This window comes from Aedes albopictus, chromosome 1, assembly GCF_035046485.1.
Source record: "Aedes albopictus strain Foshan chromosome 1, AalbF5, whole genome shotgun sequence".
NCBI lineage: Eukaryota > Metazoa > Arthropoda > Insecta > Diptera > Culicidae > Aedes > Aedes albopictus.
The window spans coordinates 235,493,363-235,520,639 of record NC_085136.1 but is presented as its reverse complement, the minus strand read 5'-3'; the positions used below and the strand labels follow the sequence as shown (position 1 = coordinate 235,520,639).

The 27,277-nt window shown below is 41.4% G+C and overlaps 1 protein-coding gene across 1 annotated transcript; it reads right to left on the bottom strand.

The window, feature by feature from the left end:
* Window positions 1-12,315: 12,315 nt before the first annotated feature.
* Window positions 12,316-13,544, bottom strand: LOC134287006 (uncharacterized). The gene has a single exon (XM_062848718.1). The coding sequence runs from the start codon at window positions 13,406-13,408 to the stop codon at window positions 12,332-12,334; it is 1,077 nt and encodes a 358-aa protein (XP_062704702.1). The 5' UTR covers window positions 13,409-13,544; the 3' UTR covers window positions 12,316-12,331.
* Between the last annotated feature and the right edge of the window lie 13,733 nt (window positions 13,545-27,277).

Here is a 27,277-nt window from a genome sequence, read left to right as displayed (position 1 = left end):
GTGTGGAAGGAGTTGATCCCATGTTTGAGGATCTCCACCAATAAATTGCCGTAAATAGATTTTCAATTCCCTATTGGACCTTTCAACGAGATTTGCCTGTGGGTGGTATGCTGTGGTTGTAATTTTCTTTATTTTCAAAATTTTGCAAACGTTTTTCATTAGTTTGCTAACGAAATTTGCACCGTTATCGGTTACGAGTTCCATAGGGGCACCAAATTTACATATGAAGTTATCTACAAATGTTTTGGCTACGGTGTGGCTTTCTTGATTTGCCATGGCAGCGACTGTTAGATATCTCGTAAGGTCATCTTGTATAACTAAACCGTATTTATTGGCATTGTTTGAATCCGGTAAGTTAACAATATCCATATAAACTTTTTCAAAAGGTTCTATGGATGTGGTCGTGATCTTCATTGGGATTTTGTGGGCTTTCCTGATTTTATTCTTTTGACACGAGTCACATTGTTTTGTGTAATTCTCTATGTCTCGCCTCATATTTTCCCATGTAAATAGGGTTTTAATCCTGTTCCTCATTCGTCTGGCTCCTACATGACCGCCTAGGGGTGCATCATGGAATTCGCGAAGGATGGTTTCGACTTGATTTTTTTCTACTGGAATGCGTTCTGATTCAGCATTGTACAAAGACATGTGTTTATTAAATTTGCCTGCCATAAATTGAAGCATTCCTAATATCTCGAATTGCTTAATTTTTCGAAATGAAATGACATGGAGATTTTTTGCTTCAGTCATGAAGGCTAAGTTTCTCCTTAATGTCTCATGGAGCTTGTAAAAGAAGTTCTTACTATTTATAAGCGAATTATTTTTACCATCCAGAATGAACCCGATGATAGTCATATCTGGTATAGATATATATCCTTTGTCAACATGGTCCTTTATCCCATGTGGTAGTTCACATAACTGTGACATTTCCTTGTGAGCCGTCCTGCTATTCAAGATAACCAGTCTGACATCTGCCGCGTCGTTGGTCAGGGTATTCGAAATTTCGAGCTTCTCAATGTCTATCATATCTTCATTGACTTGCTCTAAATATTCTTCGTATACGTTTTCTGGTTCATTTTCTCTATCAGTCTTTTCGTCACAGGGAAAAGGATCGATATCGAACAATTCATTACCTTGATTTTTTTCCGCTTCGTCTGGGGTAATACCACTGTCCAACACTTCATTTTGTTCGTTCTTTTTGCGTTGAAGTCTAGTTACTACCGCGATGGTCGCTTTACTTATTTCATTATCATGATTGTGGCTTTCAGTTCCTGGTAGTCGTGATAAAAAGTCTGCTACAACGTTTTCTTTTCCCTGTTTGTAGCGTATGTCACACTCGAGGCCCTGCATCTTCAACCTTAATCTAGTTAGTGTAGGAGATGATTCTTTAAGGCGCCAAATCGAAACTAGAGGTCGATGATCGGTATAAACGATGAACCGTTGGTTATATATGTAATGTCTAAAGTGCTCGCAAGCCCATACGATAGCTAGAAGCTCCTTTTCAATGGTGTGGTACCTAACCTCTGCACCTACTAACGCTCTACTAGCGAATGCTATCGGTCTGTCTGTCGTTTTCTCATTCGATAATACTGCTCCTATTGCATAATTGCTGGCGTCCGTTGTAATTACAAATGTATCATCGTAGTCTGGTCTGACCAGTAATGGTTCTGATGACAGATATTCCCGTAGTTGATTGAAAGCTTTTTCGCATTCGTTGGTCCATACGAATTTAACATCTTTCTTTAGTAAATCGTTTAATGGTTTCCTTAGTCTCGCAATATTAGGTATAAATTTTCCATAAAAATTTACTGATCCCAAAAATGAGCGCACCTGTTTCACAGTTGCGGGACGCTTCATGTTTTTAATTGCTTCAGCATTGTTACCCATCGGTCGAATTCCATCCTGGTCAACTATGTGCCCCAAGTACTGAATTTCTTCCTTAAGGATATGACATTTTTCTGGTTCTAACTTCAGATTATGTTTTCGAAGTGCTTCCAAAACACGGTATAGATTGGAATTATGTTCCTCGATCGTTTCCCCAAAAATAATTATGTCGTCAAGGTAGACTATTGCTTTTATTTCTCCAAGTCCGTATAAAACTGTGTTCATTAGTTTTTGGAATGTGGATGGGCTATTTTTCAGTCCCATCGGCATTCTCGTGAACTCGAAGTGACCCTTAGGAGTAGAAAAAGCTGTTTTGGCCGCATCCTTTGGGTGTATAGGGACTTGGTAAAATCCCGATTTTAAATCTAATGTTGAAAAGTATTTGTTATTTCCGATAGTATCCAACAATTCGTCGATTATTGGAATCGGGTATACAAATTGTTTTGTCACTGTGTTCAGAGACCTGAAGTCAACGACTATCCTGTATCTTTTATTCCCATTTGCGTCAGGCTTCTTTGGCACGCACAATACGGGTGCATTCCAGGGGCTCTTACTTGGTCGTATGATTCCTTGCTCCAGCATCTCATCTACTTGCTCGTTGATATGTTTTTTCGTAGCCTCCGGGAACCGATACTGTCGCTTATTAATGGGAATATTTGACGTTGTTTCAATCTCGTGGGTAGCGGCATCAGTAAACGTTAAGTCATCTCCTTCTAAGAAAAAGACATCTTCAAATTCCTTGATCATGGGGAAGATATTTTCCTTATTTCCCTCGTTTAAGTGATCCAATTTAACTCTACCCATGAGTTTGTTTAAACGTTCTTGTCCCTCTAATTTTTTCCAATTTCGGTTTCCGACTACATCATAATCCATATTTCCGTCTAGATCTATCATTTCTTTGTTTGTCGTTGGCTGAGGGTGTTCCATTGTGTGTTCGAATCCAGATGTATGTTTTCTGGCAATGAAAACCTCTCCCATTTCCCGATTTAACTTTACTAAATCATCATTCACTAAAGTGTTTTCGAAGTATTCTTCTTCTTTAGTGTATGTTTCCTCCTGGTACATAGACTCGGAATCACTTAATTCTTCCGGCTGTACATAATCTTCAATTTTTTTCGGGTCTCCAATACCTCGTAGGATGAAATCTAAGATATCCCAACTTACTCGGTCTTCTTGCATGTAAGGTAGTCTTTCCATGGCATTCGTTTTGAAAACCCCTGCTTTGAAGTTTTCTTCAATGGAATATAAGTGTTTTTTAAGGAACTTTGCTCCAAGAATCGCTGGTATGCTAAGGTCTTGGACAACATAAAACTCGGTTGGTATTACAAAATCCGCTATTTTCAGACTGACCCATATTGAACCAATCGTCCTTATAGTGTTTTTTGTTATCCCTTGGATACATAAGAATTTTCTGGTATCAATTGTTTCTACTCCGATTTCTTTTGCTCGTTTGGCAGTTATGAGATTTACTTGTGCTCCCGTGTCTAACAAAAACTCGGTGATTTTTGTTGGGGCTTCAAGTGTGCTGATCTCTATACAAAATCGCTCGTCCTTAGTGAATTTGATGGGAACTACCCCTTCCTTAATGTGATCTTGTTTTTTTTTTGGTTCTGTGTTTCGGTGCTCAACTGCGTCTGTAACTAAACAATGTTTATGTCGGGATCCCTGTGAGTCACCGGAATCCCGTCTATTCAGTTTTTTGAACCGTCACGTCGCTGGTCTGACGGGTGATCGAAATTCCTTTGATGGTATCCTTCGTCCCGATTTCTTTGTGGGTTCTGCTGTTGCCCTCTTTGACCGTAGTTATTATGGTTTCCTTCCCTAAAGTTGTCATTATTTTGGTATCTTGGTCCATTTTGGTTACTTGGTCCGCTTCCATTCCTATTATTGTTAATGGCCCTATTGTTGTTATGTTGATTATAACCATTGTTGTTGTAGTTGTTGTGGTTATAATTGTTGTTGTTTTGGTTGTAATTGTTGTTGTTCTGGTTGTAATTGTTGTTGTTGTGGTTGTAATTGTTGTTGTTGCGGTTGTAATTGTTGTTGTTCTGGTTGTAATTGTTGTTGTTGTGGTTGTAATTGTTGTTGTTGCGGTTGTAATTGTTGTTGTTGCGGTTGTAATTGTTGTTGTTATTATTGCCTCGTGGCTTATCAACCCGACCTGGTTGTATTCGCCTATGAATGTCTCTTAATTCTTCCTCTTCCTCATATTCTCTCTCGAGCCATTTCAGGAGTTCCGGAAAAGTTTTATCCCTCTGGGATTTCCCCGTTAGTGCTAGCGCGCGACTACAGAGTCCTCCCAGGAAATGTTTACGTAATGTCGATCCTACGTAGGAATCGTTCCCATGGTCTGGCATGGTGCTAATATACCGGTACAACTTCATCGCACGTGTTTTATAACTGTCGAATGATTCTGTGCCGCCCTGGTTTAGTGTTTCTATTTCTTTTATAAGTGAACCGATACTTTTTTCCAGCTGGAAAGTCTTTTTTAATTTTTCCTTCATCCCCGGCCATGTCACATCTTGGATGTCCTGGAGGCGAAGTAGTGCCTCCCCTCTCAGCTTTGTATACACCACGTTCAATAGTGGTGTGTGTGGAGTTCCCTCTGGAATACCATTAGCAAAGTATTCTATTTGAATGAGGAATGGTTGAAGTTCCTCTGGTTTTCCGTGAAATTCGGGAATACACTGGACCGCTGTTACCATGGGTAAATCATATGGGACAGGGTTTGCCATTTTACTAAATGATTTATTTAGTATCCCACTATATTTATAAAATTTTAATTTAAGATTGTCTAATGTTTTAATGAAGCTCGTGTTGTCCAGATCAATTTCTTCTGAGTGATCCTGACAGCTACGTTCCTCTTGTGTTATTTCCCTTGAACCTAAGTGTTCTGGGAATTGAATTTGACTTATTCTCGAGCTATTAAACGACGATGAGAATTGTGGGGTTTCCCAGACCTGACTATCTCCTTGTTCTAAGGGCTCACCTTGCCCTAATGCAGGGATTTGTATTTCAAGGCAGTAGTCTGAATTTCTCCTTGGCCTATTTTCTAGTCTTTCTGGGGCTATCGAAGTCCCGTTTAAAAGTTTCAGCGATTGGTTTACTCGTGTTCTGACGAATTCTAGATCGTCAGTCAATTTGTTCCAGTCCTCTGTGTTAAGTCTGTGCTCATACGCTTTTACGAGTGTCTCAAATTCGATTAAATGGTCTTTGAGAAGCTCTTGTTTCGTTAGAACACCCTGTAATGATCTTGCCCTGTTTTTGCTTTTGCAGAGATTTTTAAATTCCCTCTCTACGTACTCCCTTATCTCGTCTAGTCTTGTCATTCGGCAAGTTTGACGGTCTGTGCAAACGGATTAAAAGAAAATCGCGAGGAGATTGTCCCTCTTACTAAATTTTTAATAAGTAATAATAATTATTAATACAAAAAATAATAAAAATGAAAAAAAAAAACAAATTTGTTTTTTCAAGCATTCCGAGATTAAAAACAAAAAGGATCTGATTTAATCCACCAATGGTGGAAGGAGCCCTTCTTACACTTATCAAAAGAATTGCTGTTTTTTTTTTGTAACATTATCTAACATGTTTATTTTGTGTCATTGTGCGTTTTGGTCATTCTTGAAATTACCAGCTTGAAGGTGTACGATATAAATTTAAAAAAAATATCATGTCATTGCAATACGTGGTTGGATAATGTTGAATCGAGGTAAAATTGCTATTATAGTTTACAATAGATCCTAACCTTCTTTTAAGGCCAAGGGATCCCAAATCCGTTAGAATAGTAGGAGGAACCAACCGGGAAATAAATTGTTGATAGATTTTTGATAGATTCGTTCCTCTATAACCACATGATTAAATCAGATGATTGTTTAAAATTAAATTTTTCTTATAAATTTTGCAATATCTTTTCTACATGTTTTACTAACATGATCTTGAGAAACGAAACTGCCATAAAATCTTCAAGCATTCCAAAGATTGCAATATTCATAGTTCATAATCTTCAATTTGATCAAGAGTTCATGTGAAAAGCCAACAAATATAATTATAAAAAAAAGGATTTATTTACGTGGAATTTTTGTTACTTGCCTTTCTCGAACTCAAATAAGAAGATACAGTAATAGCATTCTATTAGAATGTTGCAACTTCCATTTTGTGCTAAGAGAACCAAAATGATATACACATGCGCACTTAAAATCACTCAATTAAAAAAAAAATATTGATTCGACTTACCCATTATTCGGCATCATATTGCTGGGTCCGATGAAGATACGTAGTTCTTCTTGTAGGAAATGATCTGGCAGTGATCGATTTGCAAGCGGTTTGCAAATGTGCGACTCAGTAGTATCCAGTGGGTCCAACTTCTTCTCTGTTTTGACTCGATGAGTAACACAACAATTTTCGTTAAAAGGAATCCGAGATCAGCATCACACTCAAACTGTGCACGGTTCAAGAGTTCTACTCAACTGAATGATTCACACTGTTTCGCCTAATAGTTTTCTGCGCAACACTTACACGATTTCTTCTGTAGTAACCAGCTGGGTCTTAGATACTTCAATAGGTTTTTATTCTTTTTCACTTTCCAATCACAAACGGCGTGCCTGCACTTGTTTAGCGCTTTTGCGCTGTCACCAGAATGTAGTGGCGAAAGTCGCGGCACTGGATTTCTTTTCTGTTCTCACGACCAACGAGTCACACAATTAATTAAAGCACTTTATTTCCTATAAACTTATCTTTCTAACACTTAACTACGATCATCCACCAAAACAACGACCGACGATCAACCACCGATAAGTCACCGCAGAGAGACGAAAACGTACGCCGACGGTCCACACAAGTTCTAAGGGCAATACACCACAGCCCCGAGACACCACAACAATACAACGCCGCCCCGGCGTCAATCGCGGGTCTTTTAACTTGCCGTCGCAAGAACTCATTCTCCCGATCTGAAAAGAAATAAGAGAAAAGAGAAAAGCCAAAACGGGCGTCGTCCACTCATTAGTTCGGCCGCGTGACTGAGACCTTGTTGGGGTTCAGTCAGCGCTGCCGGGCGACAAACAAAAATTAAAAGAAAAACATTTCTCCGGCATTGGAGCGAGAACGTTATATCACCAGGTCAACCAGCAACAAGCAGTAAGCATTCTCTCTGCTTGCATCGCTTGTTTCTTGGTTAACCGGCGTTGGTCTATAAACATGACCGTGAAATCCACATGTGATGTAATCCACTAATTGCGTGGAGCACCATGAGGAAATAAAGGGTCTTTCTTAGATCAATGGTGATCATTGATCTTTAGATTTATTCGATACAGGGAGGGAAATGCTTCCTTCGGTCGGCAGGACCGCTACACTGGGAACTCGTTCCGAAGCCGCACGGGAAGAACATCGTTGACTGTCGATGGGTGTTCAAAATCAAGAACGACGAGGCTGGGAATGTCGACCGCTACAAGGCCCGCCTGGTCGCCAAGGGCTATTCCCAGAGGAAAGGATTCGATTACGACGAGAGCTACGCACCAGTAGCAAGAGGAACCACGGTGCGTGTGCTACTGGCGGTAGCAAATCAAATGGGGTATCATATCCATCAAATGGATGTAAAAACCGCATTCCTAAACGGACAGTTGAAGGAGCAAATCTTCATGCGGCAACCCGAAGGACTCAAGCAAGCTGATCCCGATCTTGTCTGCAAACTGAAGAAATCCCTGTATGGATTGAAGCAGGCCCCACGAAGCTGGAATTCAGAATTTCATCAGTTCGTTCTACAGCTTGGATTCCAACGTTCGCAGTTAGATAGCTGCCTCTATTGGTGGCAAAAGGGGAACGATGTAGTCTATCTTCTCCTGTATGTTGATGACATCATCCTGACGTCAAGTCGTATGGAATTGATTGCTGAAATGAAGAAGAAGCTATCATCAAAATTTGAAATGACCGATGTTGGAGAGTTGAAGATGTTTTTGGGCCTGAAAATAGACCGAGACGAAGCACGAGGATTGTTGAAGATAAGCCAGCCCAAATACGTCGGCGACCTGCTGCAACGATTTGGCATGAGAGAGTGCAAACCAACAACTACACCATTGGAACCAAATCTAAAATTGGAACGGCGTAAGGATGAACCGATAACAGCTCAACCGTATCGTGAATTAATTGGGTGTTTGACATACCTAGCACTCTCATCAAGACCCGACATCAGTGCAGCTGTGAACTTTTTCAGCAAATTCCTGTCAGCACCTACGGACGTACACTGGAGTCACCTCAAGCGCATTCTTCGTTACCTGAAGGGAACCGTGAATCATGCACTGGTTTTCCGGAGACTAGAAGACTCTCAACCGCTAGAGGGCTATGCCGATGCTGATTGGGGAAATGATTCGGATGACCGCAAGTCGATCACAGGAAACGTCTTCAAAGTTTTTGGTGGAACAGTTTCATGGACGACTCGGAAGCAAAGTACAGTTGCACTTTCTTCAACGGAGGCGGAATATGTTTCGCTCAGTAATGCAGTTCGCGAAGCAATCTGGCTGCGGAATCTTGTTCTGGAGTTTGGAGTCAAGTTGCAGCAGCCCGTACCGCTTTTCGAAGACAACCAGTCTTGCATTTGTATAGCCGAGGAGCCACGTGACCACCGAAGGATGAAGCATGTTGATATACGCTACAATTTCATCCGCGAAAAACTGCACGCAGGACTGTTCAAGATTCGCTACATTCCAACAAATCAGCAGTTGGCAGATCTGTTCACCAAAGGACTATCACGTGGACAATTCGAGACGCTTAGGAACAAATTAGGACTATTCGGTTGAGCGGGGATGTTAGATAGCAACCGAACGCTATTATGTTTCCAGTTCAAAACCGAATTAGCGACATTTTTTCTTTTACTTCCGCTGCTTTTGCCTTACGTTAAACACAATGTCGGAAGTGGGGCGCTGTATTGTACACCTGGTACTCTATACAGCGCCCCACTTCCGACATAGTGTTTAACGCAAGGCAAAAGCAGCGGAAGTAAAAGAAAAAATGTCGCTAATTCGGTTTTGAACTGGAAACATAATATTGGGTAGCAACATAGACTAATTTCAAGACCTCGATGTACCAAAGAAAACGATCAAATTTTCGGTGACCAGTCCGGTACCCAATAAATATTGGGGATTTGGAAGAAAACCGAAGAATGAGCATCGCTCAAACTTCACTACATTACTAGCGAACTTAAGGGGAAATGAGACGAACTGACCATGGTAGTCAGAAGCACTTTTCCATGGTGAAAACAAAAACTAATTTCACACAAAATTCCGAACTTGCTAACCAATTGTACCCGTGCGCTTACTATTTTTAATAAATTAATACTTTTCAGTTTGCGTTTTCGCAAAAAAAAAGCCGATCGACATTACCGAAACAATTTTTCCAATTAATAGCGGCTAGCGTACCGTTTCACCTTAACCACCAACACCACACGCTCACTCACGAAAAATTTGGCGCGCTCACACTGACAGACGCCCAGGTAGGATAAAGTCGTGATTGTCGACACGGCGTCGGACTGAAAACGAAAACATCAGGGATGCATGTCGGGTCGGATGAGGAATGACAGAAAGTTCGCTGAAAACTTCGCTTCGCTAGTGCAACTGGCGAACTCCGATTTGGTGCTGCGAGGTCAATATTCATAACCGTGTATTTTTTTCCGTGTAAATTGCCTTTTGTGTTAATTTTATTTAGCGTGTTACACTGATCTGACAGCTCTGACAGTAAGGGACTAAACATAAATTACGTAAAGTGAGTACCGAGGATTGTTCACAATCTGCGAACTTGACTGCGGAAAAAATTGCGACCATGACGCCGCTGGTAGCAACCTAGAATAACAAATTGTAGTAGGCTATGCATAGATGTTTAAATAAAAAATTTCACTTCCACTGTTACCATTAACCGAAACAGACGTGTTAATAACTCAATAATAGGTACACTCAAATTAATCGACTGATAGATTCTATGTGCGCTAACCCCATAGATTGCTGGCGAGAGAGAGAATGACCCGTTTATGTGCAAGTAATAAAATCTATAAGTAAAACATATGATTTGTAATATTACTAGAATATATTCCAAGTGTAACAGCATAATGCGCTAACTTGCGCACATAAAATTTAAGAGTAAGCATTACGACAAGAAACCGTGATGGCGCGCACAGGAGACAAATGTTTTGCTCGAAAGTGTGCTGTTGAATTCAATTGTCCGGCCGAAATAATGGATATTTTCAAAGGTAAGTACATAATTCTTTCTTTATAACATGTATACACTCAGAATAAATAACATATTGAATTTAAAAGTTCTGCACTTAGATTATGACCAGTTGCTTTTACACTTGAAAACTATGTGCAGCACTATTTAATCATTGTCGATTCAATCATGATAGAACTTACACAGACAAACAGACGTCACACTCTCATTGCTTCCCATCGATCACCTTTTTAACGGTTGATTCAAATATTCAGTAGTAGGTTGATTGACCACTCGCGGCGCTGATATCGGTTTTGCTCCTGTTTGACGTTTGCTCACTACCACCACCTAGTGGAGGCCCGGCCAAACACAGAACGCTTAGCATTGTGCGATTATGTTTTCGTGACGATGTTTTTTAATGAAATTTGTTCTAAGTGTTACGTCTGTTTCTCTGTGGAACTTATGTGCATCGCTTTTGATTTTTAATCGTTCATCGTATGGGTTAAGTGCCCCACACAATGCATACGTTTGCGTGTGCGTGACAGTAGTTTGACAGATTTCCCATAAGAAAACTGTCAAAAAAACGCAAACCTCGACGGAACGGACGCTATGTGTTCCAGGCTTTATTGTCTATGTCGTTGCGAACGAAACGCGCTGCTCACTTTCAAACAGCTTGAGAGTCGTCGCCAGGAAAAAAAACGGATAATTTTGGATATGCGTGTGTTTCTGAGATGTCACTTGCTCACGAGTTGTTTTGTAAACAATTTGAGAATTGTTTTGCTTTGCTTCTAGTTTTTGAGCGTAATTGAACTTTGTTACGATCATCTTGATCCGGAAAACGCAAAATTATAGCCAACATCAAGTTGTAAACGATAATCTTAAATGGTGAAAATGGAAATGGTTGAGAACGAGGTAAGAAATTTTTTCTTCGTTTAAAATTTGAGTTCAGCTGATTGCTTTTTGAATTTTAGATTTCGAACGCATCCGACCTGGGCCGCGATCCTTCCGATGCTGATTATCCTGCAGAGTTTCTCGACGACAATGGTGATGGATACATCGACGAATTTGCAGAGCTAAATGAAGATGTCACAGAGCCGGAAATGGAATTTGAAAGTGACCTTCCAGCGGACGACTTACCAGCTGCAAAACGCAAGAGGTCGAAAACAAGGTCGGAGACTTCGTCGGAGAGCACCTTCGATTTTATGATTTCGTGCTACAAGAAGGAGTTTCGTGGGCAGCATCACGATAAAGGGAAAACAGCCGAGAAACTTATTTGCAAGGAGTTCCAGATTTTCGGTAATTCTCCGGATGAAGTTTTGGAGCAAACTTGGGAAGCGGTAAGGAGTTACATTCGTCGGGAAGTTATTGTGTATGACGACCAAAACTTCAAAAAGGTAAAATGGGCTGGCGACACGGATCCTGAGTTCAAAGACATGGATAAATACGTTCTTTTCAAAGATCTTCAGCGTAAGCGTACATATCGAGCATCTGATTTGCAAGAAAAGTCGGATGTGATGGTCAAATGGAGAGGCAAGGTTGTTGATGTTTACTTGCATATTTATTCGATGGCAGTTGCAAATCAAAAGTTATACGATTTAGTGAAGAGGTTGGAAGCGCCAGAAGATCCAGACAGAGCGGGAGCTTGGAGTAACAAATCTTTTCAAGGACTGATTAACGAGCTGAAGTCACTGCATCCCGAAGTAAGTGCAGATTCATTCGTGTGGAACAACTGGGCAGAGCATGTGGAAGCGGCACCAGGTTACAGACGTGAATTTGTGAAACAGAACCCGCCGGATGATATTCGATCGTTTCTAAAACCTGCACCGAATGACGACTCCGGGGTGTTGGAAGAAAACCGACGAGGATTACTTTTGGCTCAGACAATCGTTCGTGCAATGGAAAAAGGCGTAAAAGAGTTACGAGAGCACTCTGTACAGTTGTCCGCAACAGCCAGCCAGATTGAAGAACGCATCTCCGGAATGGAAATTCAGCTGAAAAGCTACAACGAAATGTTGACGTCGATGCAACGCTCACTTGCGCCAGTAGAGAGTGAGCTTAGTCGAACATTGGCTAGCTCTGTGACAGATGCAGACGACGTTGATCATTCGTGAGAAACTGGAAATATTCATTTTAAATAATATTTTAAACAGCATTCGAAAAAACACCTTTATTTTAAGTTTCGAATTTTAAAGTATTGATTACTCAAAATAAATCAATAGAATCGTTTTAACACCAATTTATTCGTGTTTCAATTACATTATCAGATCACATTTTTACAGTCGAGTTCAGAACAAAAATCAAAGTTGTCCAAAGGTTGGGTGAGCCCAACTTTGGGATCAAACTTTCCTCCTTCGCTATATCCACACTTTCTCATGATTTTGGTGCAGTTAAAATGTTTGAAGCTCAGCAAAGCCTCACCAACAACCGCTTTGAGATCTTTAGAACTGTTTTCTTCGTAGTGACGGCGCAAATATCGTTTAATAACCCCAAACATTATTTCAATTGGGTTATAAAAGGGACAATACGCTGGCAAGAATACTGGGACAATTCCGAGTGACCTTAAGTACATGGTAATATGCTTGTCACAATGTATTCTTGCCCCGTCCATCACCCAAACAGAATTAAAACCAGGGTATGTCTCGACACTGCCAGAACTAAGTGCAAACGTTCGACAGCATTCGAAAAATTTCTTCCGTGTGAATGTTCCTTTGGTCATAAATGAATCAAGAAGCCCGCCTTGACCTGGAAAACAAAGAGTTGACACTCGCGGACGACGACGGAACTCACCTCGGAAAATTAACTTTTTCCCAACAAACCCATACCCTCTATTTCGTAGCATGTCTCGACTATCAAAAGCAGCTTCATCCAAAAACACTAAATTAGGCAGATCCCACTGGAACGACAGCTCCTCGCAATATTTTGAAATATCAGCATTACGGATTTGCATTGCTCGGCGTTCAAGTTTCTTCCAGCTCATACCTTCTGCGTGGAGAATTCTTACTACTGAAGATCGACTGATAGGTGTCCCAAATTTATGAAAAAATCGCTTCTGTGCTTCATCAAGAAATAAGGTTGGTTCTGACATGTACAATTTCACAATCCACTGCCTTTTTGCCGTCCCAAACTTTCTGTACACTAGCTGCCGCTCTTTTTTCGCGAGGACACCATGCTGCTTATACGAAGAAATCCAGGCACTTACGGTTGATTTACTTTTTCCGTAAATTTCACAGAGTTGTTGGCGCGATAATCCCAGGAAAAAAAATCCGTAGATACAATGATATTTTGTATTGAGGCTGGCACGTTGCCGTCGTACATTATGCCAAATGATATTGGACATTTCCTGAGTGAAAAACTATACTTTATCTTCCTTGGTTTGCAGCAGGTACAATATTGATACTTACGAGAATATAACATTCTACTATATCTACAAATAACACCAAAATTCAAAACGATATTTCGGAATTTCAAAGAAATTCGTCCACTTTTGTCCAAACAACGTTATTTGTTATTGGTAAATGTTTTGCTTGACGATCGAAAGTGTCAACATCAGCTGTTCGTTGTTAAGACAGAACAAGTGACGTTTACGCTCGCGACGGTTTTCGCGACGGTTTCCATGGCGACGGTTCCAAATCGTCGCGTTCGATAAGGGGGAAAACCGTCAATATGTTATTTATTCTGAACGTTGCACAGTGTTGCCCTTCCCCCGAAAAAGGGAACTTATCTTGATGCCATTTGCTTTACTGGTAATTTTCTTTCACCGTCTGTCAATCATACCAACCATGCCGAATGAAAAACAGCGATGTTGTGTTTCTTTTTCCGGGATGTTCCCTAAACGGACGTCAAACTGTTACGTTAGAGTGAATGAGAGCGTCGATTTTCTAAATCAGCGTTCGACTCTTGCGAAATGTGTTAGCAAATGGGTGTGAAGAGCACGCTCCAAAATTCGACGGAGCGGCTTCAACGATAGTGGCCAGGGCCGCACCAACCCAGAAAGAAGGAGCGGCGAAAAAAAGCCAGTACGAGAAGAAGAGCTGACTCTACTACTTGGTGTGTCTCTCGATCGAAGGTGGTGTAATTTTTGAAGCGGATCTTGGGAAAGAAAAGAAATTTTCACCCAAGCCAAGTGGAAAAACGCGAGAATCTACGGCGAAAATTCAGGGGCTTTTGGTCAAAAAGCCGGTCGCAGCAGGCCGGGACAGCATCAGCAACACCGCCGAAAGAAAGGAGTTCCCGTTTTTGGAGTTGTGATTCCGAAAGTCGACGACGACGGTTCGCCGCGGTGAGTTTTTCTTTTGCGGGAACCGCACGAGAGAGTGACGACAGAAATTTTTTACGACAGTGACGGGTTCTGCTGTGAGCAAAAATCAGCGGAAGAAAAAAAAAGGTTGAAGTGTGCTGGCTGATCCTCCACCTGGGCGACAAGAGTGCCGTTACGTCCTGGGCCATAAGGCAGTGCGAGAATTCTTTTTATCGGGATTTAGTTTTGTTCCGCCGGGGTACGTGCGTGAGTGCGAGAAAATTTGCGTTTCGATTTCTGTGGGCTGTGGGATAAGAAGAGTAGGTTGCTGAAAAAAAGTGAAGAAAAATAAGACGACGACGGTGCGAAGAACAGAAAAAAAAGTGGAGCTCGGCCACTGTGACTACAGTAACAACAACCAGCAGCAGCGGCAGTATCGAAAGCAAGAAGAAAAAGGGGCCGCAGAGTAGCGGAAGAAAATTGCTCACGAAATTGAGTTTCTTTTTCTTACGCCGTGTTGTTTCTGTTGGAAAACGATCTCTGCGTGCCGGAACTGTGTCCATCGGAACCGCAGACAGCCGAAAGTTTGGATTCGTAGGGAGTGGCTTTCGGGCACCGGCGATTGGTTCCGGAGGCGGCAGCGATAATCGACCACGGTGAGAAACGTCACAGAAGAAAAGTGTTGCCGAAAGTAGGACAGAAGGAGGTTGCCTTTGTTATCCGGAACAAACGTGTAGCATTCCCATTTTTGCCCTCGGAAGTATAGTGACAAATTTCTATCTATCGATAAACATAGGGCATCATACGGGCACCGTCTCGAGAGTGAGTGCCGGTCTAAGTCTGTGTGCTTGTATCCCGAATCAATATTCTGCAAGAATTGGATTTAGCTGCAGATCTGAACCTTCAAAGGATTAAACCAGTGGGAAATCCAATCCTAACTAAAGGTAAGTTCAACTAAAATTGAACGATTTCCGGTGCTTTACAGCTAGGGAGTGACATCAGATCGATGTAGGGAACAGTCAGCCGAATTGCAAAAACTATTGGGAATGAATATATAAAAATCTCTACAATGGTGGAATAGAAGAGCACTATACCAACACCACTCTGCGCTTCGTTTACGCGGCGATAAAATAGCATCTGAGTGCCGTTACTAGTAGGTTGTTGGTTAATAAGCACACAACCTGTCGTGTGTTTGAGGTTTGTGCAAGTTACGTACCTTCGCTACGCATACCGTCGCGTAGTTAGTCAATCGGCTAGACGTGGGAGAATCTGTGCCAAAATTAGATGAATTAGATGAAAGGTGGCAGAAGACCCATTTGGATTGCGATTTTGTGACGATAGGCAAGAACCGGATTAATCCGGAGAAACCAGGAAGAGCCCTAGGTTAAGCTCTAATTTAAAGATCATATTGTGCGTGAGTACTAGGATTATGGAACGTCTTTTTGTCATAGAATGGCCTCAAAGCCTAAAAATCATAAAAAAATAGTAGAACGTTCAAAACTTCTGGAATTAAAAAAAAATCGGCCGTTGATGTGGCGTACTTACCTTACCTTACCGGTCAGGCTAAGGCCGGGGTGGCCTCTGCTGTACATAGTAGCCGCCTCCATTCCACTCGGTCCATGGCTGTTTGTCTCCAGTTCCGCACTCTGCGTAGGGTCCGCAGATCGTCCTCCACTTGGTCGACCCACCTAGCTCGCTGCGCACCACGTCTTCTTTTACCGGTCGGATGACTCTCGACATCCTGATGACGTGACCCGCCCACCGTAGCCTCCCGATTTTCGCGGTATGGACGATGGTTGGTTCTCTCAGCAGCTGATGCAGCTCGTGGTTCATTCGCCTTCTCCAAGTCCCGTCTTCCATCTGCACTCCGCCGTAGATGGTACGCAACACCTTCCGTTCAAAAACTCCAAGGGCGCGTTGGTCCTCTGCACGTAGGGTCCATGTTTCGTGCCCATAGAGGACGACCGGTCTAATCAGCGTTTTGTAGATAGTTAACTTCGTGTTACGGCGAACTTTATTCGATCGTAGAGTTCTGCGGAGTCCAAAGTAGGCACGATTTCCTGCCACAATGCGCCTCTGAATTTCTCTGCTGGTGTCGTTGTCGTCGGTCACCAGTGAGCCCAAGTACACGAATTCTTCAACCGCCTCGATTTCATCACCGTCGATATGAATTCGGGGTGGCGGGCGCGGTGATTCCTCCCTGGAGCCCTTTGCCATCATGTACTTTGTCTTCGACACATTAATGACTAATCCGATTCGCCTGGCTTCACTCTTTAGTCGGATGTACGTTTCCGCCATCGTCTCAAATTTACGAGCAATAATATCAATATCATCGGCGAAACCAAGCAGCTGAACGGACTTCGTGAAAATCGTCCCACTCGTGTTTATCCCCGCTCTTCTTATTACACCCTCCAAAGCAATGTTGAACAGCAAGCACGAAAGACCATCACCTTGCCGTAACCCTCTGCGAGATTCGAAGGGACTCGAGAGTGTCCCTGATACTCGAACTACGCACATCACTCGATCCATCGTCGCCTTGATCAACCGTATCAGTTTATCCGGGAATCCGTATTCGTGCATAATCTGCCATAGCTGTTCTCGATCGATTGTATCATACGCCGCTTTGAAATCGATGAACAAGTGATGTGTGGGCACGTTGTATTCGCGGCATTTCTGCAACACCTGGCGGATGGCGAACATCTGGTCCGTTGTTGCGCGTTCACCCATAAATCCAGCCTGATATTGCCCCACGAACTCTCTTGCAATCGGTGATAGACGGCGGCATAAAATTTGAGAGAGTATCTTGTAGGCAGCGCTCAGTAGTGTGATCGCGCGGTAGTTCCCGCAATCCAACTTGTCGCCCTTTTTGTAGATGGGACACACGATACCTTCCATCCATTCCTCCGGTAATACTTCCTCCTCCCAAATCTTGGTAATGACCCAGTGTAGTGCTCTCACCAGTGCTTCTCCACCGTATTTTAGAAGCTCGCTTGGTAGTTGATCTGCTCCAGCGGCTTTGTTGTTTTTCAACCGGCCAACCTCCTCCTCAATCTCTTGAAGGTCAGGGGCCGGAAGTCTTTCGTCCTGTGCACATACTCCTAGATCTGTTACCACGCCACCTCCGGTACTTGCAATGTCGCCATTGAGGTGCTCATCGTAATGCTGCCGCCACCTCTCGACCACCTCACGCTCGCTCGTGAGAATATTCCCGTGGTTATCTCGGCACATGTCGGCTTGTGGCACAAAGCCTCTGCGCGAGCGGTTCAGCTTCTCGTAGAACTTTCGTGTGTCCTTAGCGCGGTACAGCTCTTCCATCGCTTCGCGATCTCGTTCTTCCTGCTGGCGCTCCTTCATCCGGAAGACTGAGTTCTGCCTGTTCCGCGCCGCCTGTTTGTAACGTGCCTCATTCGCTCTCGTACGGTGTTGCAGCATTCTCGCCCATGCTGCATTCTTCTCGTTTTTCAACTGTTCACATTCGCCGTCGTACCAGTCGTTTCTGTGATTCGGAGTCGCGAAGCCTAGTGCTGTAGCCGAGGTACTACCTATGGCGGATCGGATGTCCCTCCAGCCATCTTCAAGTGTAGCTGCGCCAAGCTGCTCTTCCGTTGGTAGGGCCACTGCTAACTGCTGCGCGTAGTCTTGAGCCACTTCTACGTTACGCAGCTGCTCGATGTTGAGTCGCGGCGTTCGACTTCGACGCGTGGTGATAACTGTCGAAAGTTTTGAGCGCATGCATACAGCGACTAAGTAGTGATCCGAATCTATATTCGCACTGCGGTATGTGCGGACATTGGTTATATCCGAGAAGAATTTACCGTCGATTAGAACGTGGTCGATTTGGTTTTCTGTTTGTTGGTCGGGTGATCTCCAGGTGGCTTTGTGGATATCTTTGCGGGGGAAGAAGGTGCTTCGGACTACCATACCACGGGAGGCTGCAAAGTTTACGCATCGCTGGCCGTTATCATTCGATACGGCGTGCAGGCTGTTTCGCCCGATTACCGGTCTGTACATTTCCTCCCTTCCTACCTGCGCGTTCATGTCGCCGACAACGATTTTCACGTCACGCGGCGAGCAACCATCGTATGTTTGCTCTAACTGCGCGTAGAACGCTTCTTTCTCGTCATCGGGTCTCCCTTCGTGTGGGCAGTGGACGTTGATAATGCTGTAGTTAAAGAAACGGCCCTTAACTCTCAACACGCACATCCTTGCGTTGATCGGCTGCCACCCGATCACACGTTGTCGCATCTTGCCCAACACTATAAATCCTGTTCCCAGTTCATTGGTGGTGCCACAGCTTTGGTAGAAGGTAGCCGCTCGATGCCCGCTTTTCCACACTTTCTGTCCAGTCCAACAAAGTTCCTGCAACGCCACGATGTCGAAGTTGCGGGGATGTAGTTCGTCGTAGATTATCCTGTCACATCCTGCGAATCCTAGTGACTTGCAATTCTATGTTCCAAATTTCCAATCGTAGTCCTTATTTCGTCGCGTGGGTCTTTGCCGATTGTATCGAGTCGTATTTTCTCCTATGCTATTCGCAATGGGGATTTTTACGGGTGGCTTATTGGGCCTACGCCAACACTCCTGTCTCGCCGGAGGGCCATCGTGCCAGTTCTGTTTAACGTCCCAACCAACACTGGGACGACCACGCTGATGGGGCTACCACCTTGGATCTAGCTGGGCGTGGTGCAGCGTTTCTTACTCAGCCGCTGGATGCCAGAACAGACGCTGTTTGAGCCGCACCTCCTTGGTGAACAGACACTCGGATCGTACCTCCTCAATCTAGCTGAAGTCAGAAGGACAACAGTGCCCAGGCTGCACTACCAGCTAAGCACACAACTCTTAGCTGGCGGTCTTTGTCATCGCTTGACCCGTGGAAGCATGAGGTAGGAACTTGTGAGGACCAGAGCTATATTGGATGCTCTCCTTATCGACTCACCGTTTTGCAGCCCCGTTGATGTGGCGTGTGATTCCCTAATTTCTTACGGTCTCAAACTTGGTACACTACTGACATTTGAGTTTATTTTTGTCTATATTTTCCCTTGACATAAACTTAACCCTCTACTTCCCCCACACCCAGCAGGAAAAATAATGAAACAAAACTATTGATTTACAACTAAAATTTGTATCGTTGATTAAAAAAAATGGCCAATTTACAATCAGTTTTTTCGGAAACACAGAAATAGTCGTTAAAAGTCGTGGGAAGGAAATAGTTAAAGTTAAAAACCAACATGTTGCCGTTTCGAAAGTAAATTTACAATTATCTACACGTATTCACAAAGTAAGACAAGTCATAAACTTACAAACAAACTTAGAATTCGAATCATTCGCATCTTACATGGATTTAACAGTCCATTCAAAGATTTGATAGTTGGCCGACGGTTTACCCGTGGCGCAACATATTGAGGGATTTGTACAAAAGTGCACGCGGCATATCATCGCTTCCGACAGGTACAGCCGCGGTTTCCACTCCCTGTTTACTTCACCCTTATGGGAAATAACATTGCGGCGTTTCCTACGGTGCGGCTATTCCTTTTGAAACGATAGACCGCGTGAACTTTCGTGCAAAGCTTCTTTTTGAAACATTTCAACGACCGCGCGGTGTTTACGTTTCAAGAAATCTGACAATAGTTAGGTATAGAGGACAAAATGTCGCTGGAGGGTATTCCCTTTGTTATCGTTTGCTTATCTGTCAAAGTACACATCATAATTTGTTTACAAAAAAGATTAATCTAATCTAATCTGACTCAAACGCTGCCAGTACGAGAAAGCATCCTGGAAAATAGTCGGGTTACACCCAATTATTTTTCTAGTCAATATCTATGGATTAGGGGCATAATGGACACCCGGGGCGAAATGGACACCCCTGTTTTTGCCGAAACCATTGACTTTTATGTTAAACTTTTAATACACAAGTGCAGGGCTGTTACAGATGGCGCGGATTTTGCGTTTTTCGCGGTTCTTGCGTTTCGCGCGGATTTCGCGCGTTTTTGTTATTTTCGGCGCGGATTTTGCGGAAATGGTTTTCAAATGCATTGACATCAACATTTAGACAAGTAGCTCAACGAAACCAGAAAAAGAACGTTTTTAAATTAGTGTTATGGAATGTTGTGCTTAATTAAAATCAATGTTAATACAGGTATGTTCCGTTTTTGTCACTATCCGTTTTTATCACTATTCGTTTTTGTCACTATCCGATTTCGTCAACATTTCATTCCGTTTTTGTCAACACTAATTTTTTTTGTCAAATTTATTCCCTCGAACACGAGTTATTTATAGCTTAACATTAATCTTGAGGCAATGCATCCATTAATGAATTTGAAACAACTACCAATAATGAAAAAGAAGGCGTATACGCCACAGTAGCTTTCAACACATTTCAAATTCAGCTATAAATAATGTTAATTCATGCTTTCTCTCAAGGATAATTTTGCTTCTTATTTTAAAATGGGAAAAAATAAACCAATAGTCCAATAGAAAAATTGAACCGAGTTAATTTTATTAATGAAATTCTGACAGGAGGAGGTAACACGTGAATATCAATATCATCATCAATTATTTTGTCGTTTTGTTAACGGATTCGATTATCCGGCAATTGAAAAAAAATCACCATGGATAATCGATTTTTTTTATTTCATTAGCCTATTGTGTTAGGGCACAATTGATGTCCCTTCCAGGGATTGCTCCAGGATGTCCATCTGGGAATTCCTCCAAGAACTTCCTTCTAAAGATCCTTCTTCTCCTTTCTTCGTCTTATTATTATTATTCTTCTTCTTTTCGGCGCTACGTACCAACTGGAACTTGGCCTGCCACTTCAAGTGTTCTTCAAGAACTTAAACAGTTTAAGGCTTTCTTTGCCTGTCCTTGCCTGAATTTTTACACTACAATCTTTTAAACAAGACTTTTTTAAGTGAAATAAATTTCATGTCATTTTGTACACGTTTTCTTGAAATTATGCGATGTGCTGAATTCTTCTCTCCTGGTCACTATTTCTTTCCGACGGGGCTCAAACTTCTACCAGAGATCTCTCTTGTCATCCTTGATAGCCTGTCGAAATTTTCCAGATCGAAACAGCTATACTCACTAGCCCAACAGGAGATTCCTATAGAATTTTATCCAAGATTTCATTTTCCGTTTGCTCCAAAAATGCAATCTTGATTTTCTTCAGTGATTGCTACTAGCGATTCTTGCATTCCTCCAGAATCCTTAATGGATTTCTTCTGAGAAATCGTCAGGAAATAATTAAGAAGTTCCTTTAGGTGAACTAGGAGTGAAATCTTTCAGAAATAAGTTTCTCGAAGAAGGAGGAGTCGAGGATCTTGGAAAACGATCTGGGGTGTTTTCCAGCAACTACTGAAGGGTTCCAAGAAGAAACAAAAGATTCCCAAAAAATCCTACAGAAATTTCATTAATTCTGAAAGTGATCCTCGAGGGACAATTGGATGATTTCTTGAAAGAACTTATACAGGATTCCTAGAAGGAATTTCTCAAGGATTCCCACAAGGAACTTCTGGAGGATCCTCAGGAATAACTCCCCGAAGATTTCTACACAGAACATCATCCCTGAAGAAACTTCTGGAGGATTTTAGGAAAGAATTCCTGGAAGATTACTAGACTAAACTTCTGGGAGATTCCCAGGAAACATATTAAGAAATCGGGGATAATTATTATTGTAATATTGTTTTTAATAACTAGATTTCCAGCCCAAGGCTGGTTCATCTATAGTAATCATGAGGAAATAAAATAGAGGAAAGATAGAATCGAATTGTAAAATCTCTGAAAGTTCCAGTTGGTGTAGATGTTTTTACTGCGCATAAATACCAAAACAAAGTCGAAAAATATCATAAGAAAATCTTTAAGGTGAATATAGAACGAAGCCACATCTTGAATTTTCGAAAGCACAAATCTGAGGAACCAAACATCGCATCAAGCTGAAATGTTGATCGATTGGTCACCTGTTGGTGGTGACCAATCGATCAACTTTTCAGCTTAGTGCGATACTTGGATCTTCTGATTTGTGCTTTCGAAAATTCAAGATGTGGCTTCGTTATATATTCACCTTAAAGGATCCAAGAAAGAACTTCTGATGAAATTATAGAAAAAACTGTTGATGGAATCCCAGAAAAAACCCCTGGAGAAATATCAGAAAAATCCTGGAGGGATTTCTGTAAGCAGTCTTGGAACAAATCCCGTAGGAAATTTTGAAGAAATGGAGAAACTCCTATATTTCAAAAGTAAAATCTTGGCGAATCTCCAAAGCAACTCTTGCATGAATTTATGAAGTAGGACTGAATCCCAGAATGATTTCCTTAGCCCACCTTGTGTGTTAGGGCCATTCCAGCCCCAAACTGTACACAACGTCAGCGAGCTGCTTCCAACATAATGCATAAGTATGGTTAATAAATTCCAATTCCTGGTGGAATATTTGAAGGAATCCCAAAGAAACTCCAGGAAAAATTTAAAAAGAGACATCTAGGTTGATCCGAGAAGAAATTTCTGAAGATATCATAAGAGGCAGAACATGTTTTCTAAAAATTCTTTAAAGAATCGTCTAAAAAATGCTACGTCGCTTATGGACGACCCCCTATCGAATTCCAAAAGATAAACAAGCGACATGGTATAAGGTAACCTACAAGAATTCTGGAGGAACTTCTTGGAGAATCCAATATTCTAGAAAAAAGACAAGTGATTGCTTATAAAAATTCCTGAAGATTTTCTAAAAGTATCCTAGTGAAGCGAATAAAACACGGCAGGCTGCGGTGGGCTGGGCACGTAGCTCGTATGCCGGAGGAACGACAAGCTAAAACCATATTCAACAGAGAACCAGGTAGGGGTCGTCGGCTTCGTGGTATGCCGCGCACACGGTGGCTTTTTGCAGTTGAGAAGAACCTAAGGGCTCTGAACGTTGACTGGAAGCGATTGGCTCAGGACCGATACCAGTGGAGGCGAATGCTTCATTCGGCGTAGACTCACCGCTACGAGTTGTAGCCCATCAAGTATCAAGTAGTATCCTAGTTGAAACTTACAAAGGAATCTGTTAAGATGAAAATCGTGGAGAAATGCGTTTCCTTTTTTGTTAGGATATCGAAATTACGTTCTTGGAGATTAATAATTATAATTCCTGGAAGTATGTCATATTTTAAAATGTCAATCCGGATACTGGAACTGTAATATGTGCCATTCTTCCGTTCAACGAAAATAAATTTCCAAAACTGTTGTCACAAATGTGGTAAAAACCTCTTGTCGACGTCTTAGTCAGAAAACTGTAATTTGAACTGTGCTACCAAGATGTAGGGGGATTAGGGGCATAATGGACACCCTAAGCAAATGAGTATGTTAGGCCTGTGTAACAGACAAAAACTTAACATATTATCAGTTGGCTTACAACTTTAACTTGTTTCCTACGTATTTCAATCATTTATAGCTGCTAGAATGTCATTATGGTGAAGAAATAATGAATTGAAAACTGTGTGTTTTTTGGGGCTGGCAGGAAAGGTACGGGGGGAAATGGACACCCAACGGGGCATAATGGACACTCCTGCATATTTTATGCTGTATCTTTGAGAATATCGACCAGTTAAGTAATTTGCCTACGGAGATCAATACCAGAGATATAATACTCCATCTTAGACGAGTTTACATAACTTCAAAGTTAGTTAAATAAATTTTGGGCTAAAATAACCGGATTGATTTTTTTCAAACTCTCTAAAACGCCTAACAGTATGCAACGCACGTACATCCATTCATAATTGCCGGTGTTCATTTCGCCCCGAATCGACTACAACATTAAATTTGCTATTTTCAGTAAGTTCTGATCAAAAATATAATACTTCATCCATTGGTAAATCTGCGTATACATGTAGATAAGCTAACAATTCACTTGTTTGTATGGTGGACATACTCAAACGCTCGTAATACCTTATTTGCTGTTGCGTCGAAATTATAAGAAATCCACCATATGAAAAACATACTTCAATTTCAATGATATTTTGGTTATTTTGAAGGAATATAAATGGTACTTTTGAAAAATATAACAATGACTTGTTCCTTTACACTTATGCATTAAAAGTTTTACATAAAAGTCAAAGGTTTCCGCAAAAACAGGGGTGTCCATTTCGCCCCGGGTGTCCATTATGCCCCTAATCCCCCTACTTAAAGATATTTATCAAAGACAATTAAATTTCATAATAAACTGCAATTTTTTACTTTTGAATTGTGTTCTACAGTAAATCTTCCATTTTATATCAAAATGTGGCAAAATATTTTTTCAAAGAAAATTATTCCGTTTTTATCACTATTCCGTTTTTGTCAACTGAAAATCGCGGACCGTGTTGATAAAAACGGAACATACCTGTAGTCCTTAGCTTGGAAAGCTAAAGTTACACTGCACTATATCTACGCATTTGTTAAACTGCTTCTGAATTTCTTAGTCAAACTCAATTGAGACTGCACAAGCCCTTCAAAGTTTGTATGGGAATTGCTATGGGAAAACGACGTTTTTCATACAATCCACCGTAGCATTTCCCCAAGTGCCCTAGTGGGTTAGTTGACCCTTGGTAATCCTAGGCTACTTTATCAGCTAAAACTTTGTCGAAGACCGCATTCAAATCGGACGCCTCATTAATTAGTTAACAGTGATCCTCCAGCTTCTCAGCAGGCAACAATGCTGCATATGGCGCCAAAGATAGCACACTGTAATCATGGCTACTATGTTTCACTGCAAAATGCAGTGATGCCCACCGAATAGTTTAACTATCATGAGTAAAGATATCGATTCTGGATAAAAATCGGTAACTAATTAATGAGGCGTCCGATTTGAAAGCGGTCTTCGGCAAAGTTGTAGCTGATAAAGTAGCCTAGGACTACCAAGGGTCAACTAACTCACTAGGGCACTTGAGGAAATGCTACGGTGGATTGAATGAAAAACATCGTTTTCCCATAGTAATTCCCATACAAACTTTGAAGGGCTTGTGCAGTCTCAATTTTCAACCAAACGAGCTCAAATTTTGGGAGAAGGCATATAATCTGATTAGGAATCGAATAAGCGGTGTGGAGCAAAAACGATTTTTTGAACCACGCTAATGTTTACTATAAGAGAATATTGTGCTCAAATTGAAATGGCAGTCAATCGTTAGTGTATTTATAATTTCTGAAACAGTCCATAAACCTTATGTTTTGGATAAATGGTGTCTTTGGGAAAGTTTCTTCTTATTTTTCGATCTTTTTTCTCATTATTGTGAAATTAGGGTGGTCCGTCTAGTTTAGCTGATCCATACATCTGCTTTTTAATAGTTTTATATACGTTCACAAAATGTTCTACAAAGTTGTAGAAGCACTTATTTGGAGCAAATTTGCCAAAAAAACCATTATTCTATCTTTTATGGTTTCTAACTTTTTTTTTTAAAGAATCATGTTAGGGTGTTTCATGAAATTCAGTTTTCTTTGAATAACTTTTTATTCATTCGTTTCTCGTGAAAACTTTGTTCCGAGCACTTTTAGAAATATCAACGACGCATATATTTTCCAAAGGGCTCAATGTTCTATCTCTCGTAGTTAAAAAGATACTGTTTTTTTTTTAAATACTTTTTTAAGTCATTTCAAAAAGGAGCACATGGATTTTCCATCGCTTTATTGCATCGAAAAGATCGTATTCGATTCTATTCATGGTGAAAAAAATGTGGGTACCTTTTTTGTTTGAAGCTTTTTATTGAATATTTAAAATGCGACTTTTTTCATAGAAAATCAGTTGTAACTCTGAAAATCGATGAGATACAAACTTGGTGTCTTCGACAAAATTGTAAATTTTTGGATGGTCTCAGAAGAAAGTATTGCGAAAAAAAATCAACGCATAAAATATATTGAACAAAAACAGATTTTCTTATGGAATAGGGTGTTGGTTCCCTTATTTAGCATGTGGCTCCCATTTTCATCCTACGAACAACAAAGGATTGAAGCGTTGTTTGTTTTGTTTCATATTTTTGTATTTTTGTATTTTTCGCTAGAAGTGAGCACGCACGAAAACAAAAAGAATGGAATCAAATGGTGCCGTAATCGCTTGTTTTCGAATATGATGAATATGGGAGTGTGAGATTACTGATGGCGCACATACCCTACGTAACATTTCAAGCAAATTTATCGTTTTTGGTCCTAAATTGTCTGTTTATTGGACAAAAACGATAGGCCATTTTTTCCCATTGAAAAAGGCCACATCCCATGGACGAAACGTCAGGTAGAGTAAAATAAATCGTTTAATTTTCAAGACTGAGAGGGCCGAATTTCTTCCGATCAACATATTTCCAGTCGTTCGCCAAAAATAGAAACAAATGAAGAATCGGCCAGTTCATCTACTTATCTACTCGTTTACCACGACGAAATCTCTAATATAATTCCTTTACCCTGTCCAAACTCCTAGTGACTTCTTGCAGTAGCGCTGAGAACTCTTCGGCTACTGGTCCAAGCGACTTGCATTCGGACGCGGCCGTCGCTGGTATTGCTTATTGAAAAGTATTGGAACACTAAAAATGCGGCTAATCCTAAGCATCATCTGTTGTTTCTTTGTGTAAATGCAGCTGTTTTTTCCATAACAGTTACGGAGGAGCAATCAATCATGTTCATGCTCAAGGGATCATCCGTAAATGACGTAGCATTTTAGGAAGGATCTCTGATTTAGCTATGAACCATGTATTCGGTATGAGGAAACATGCTTCGAGGAGGGTAAAATATCGGCTGGAAAATGCTACGCCTTTCATGGCTATCGATGCTCCCTTAGAGAAGTTTTTGATTTTTCGACATCATTGTTTTGTTTAAAAATAGGGTGACAAAGGGTATTATTGGCAGGTTTGTTCTCTTCGTCATGGGGGGTTTTTGTGGTCCAAATCGCCTGAAATTTGGGCGCATAACTCAGCTTGATTGGGAAGGATGTGAGGCCAACTTTGAGATCAACACGTTCCAAAAAACCCCCCATGACGAAGA

Bases quoted from the DNA above. Each gene is read 5' to 3' on its own strand.
- LOC134287006 (XM_062848718.1), bottom strand. From the start codon at position 13,408: ATGTCCAATATCATTTGGCATAATGTACGACGGCAACGTGCCAGCCTC.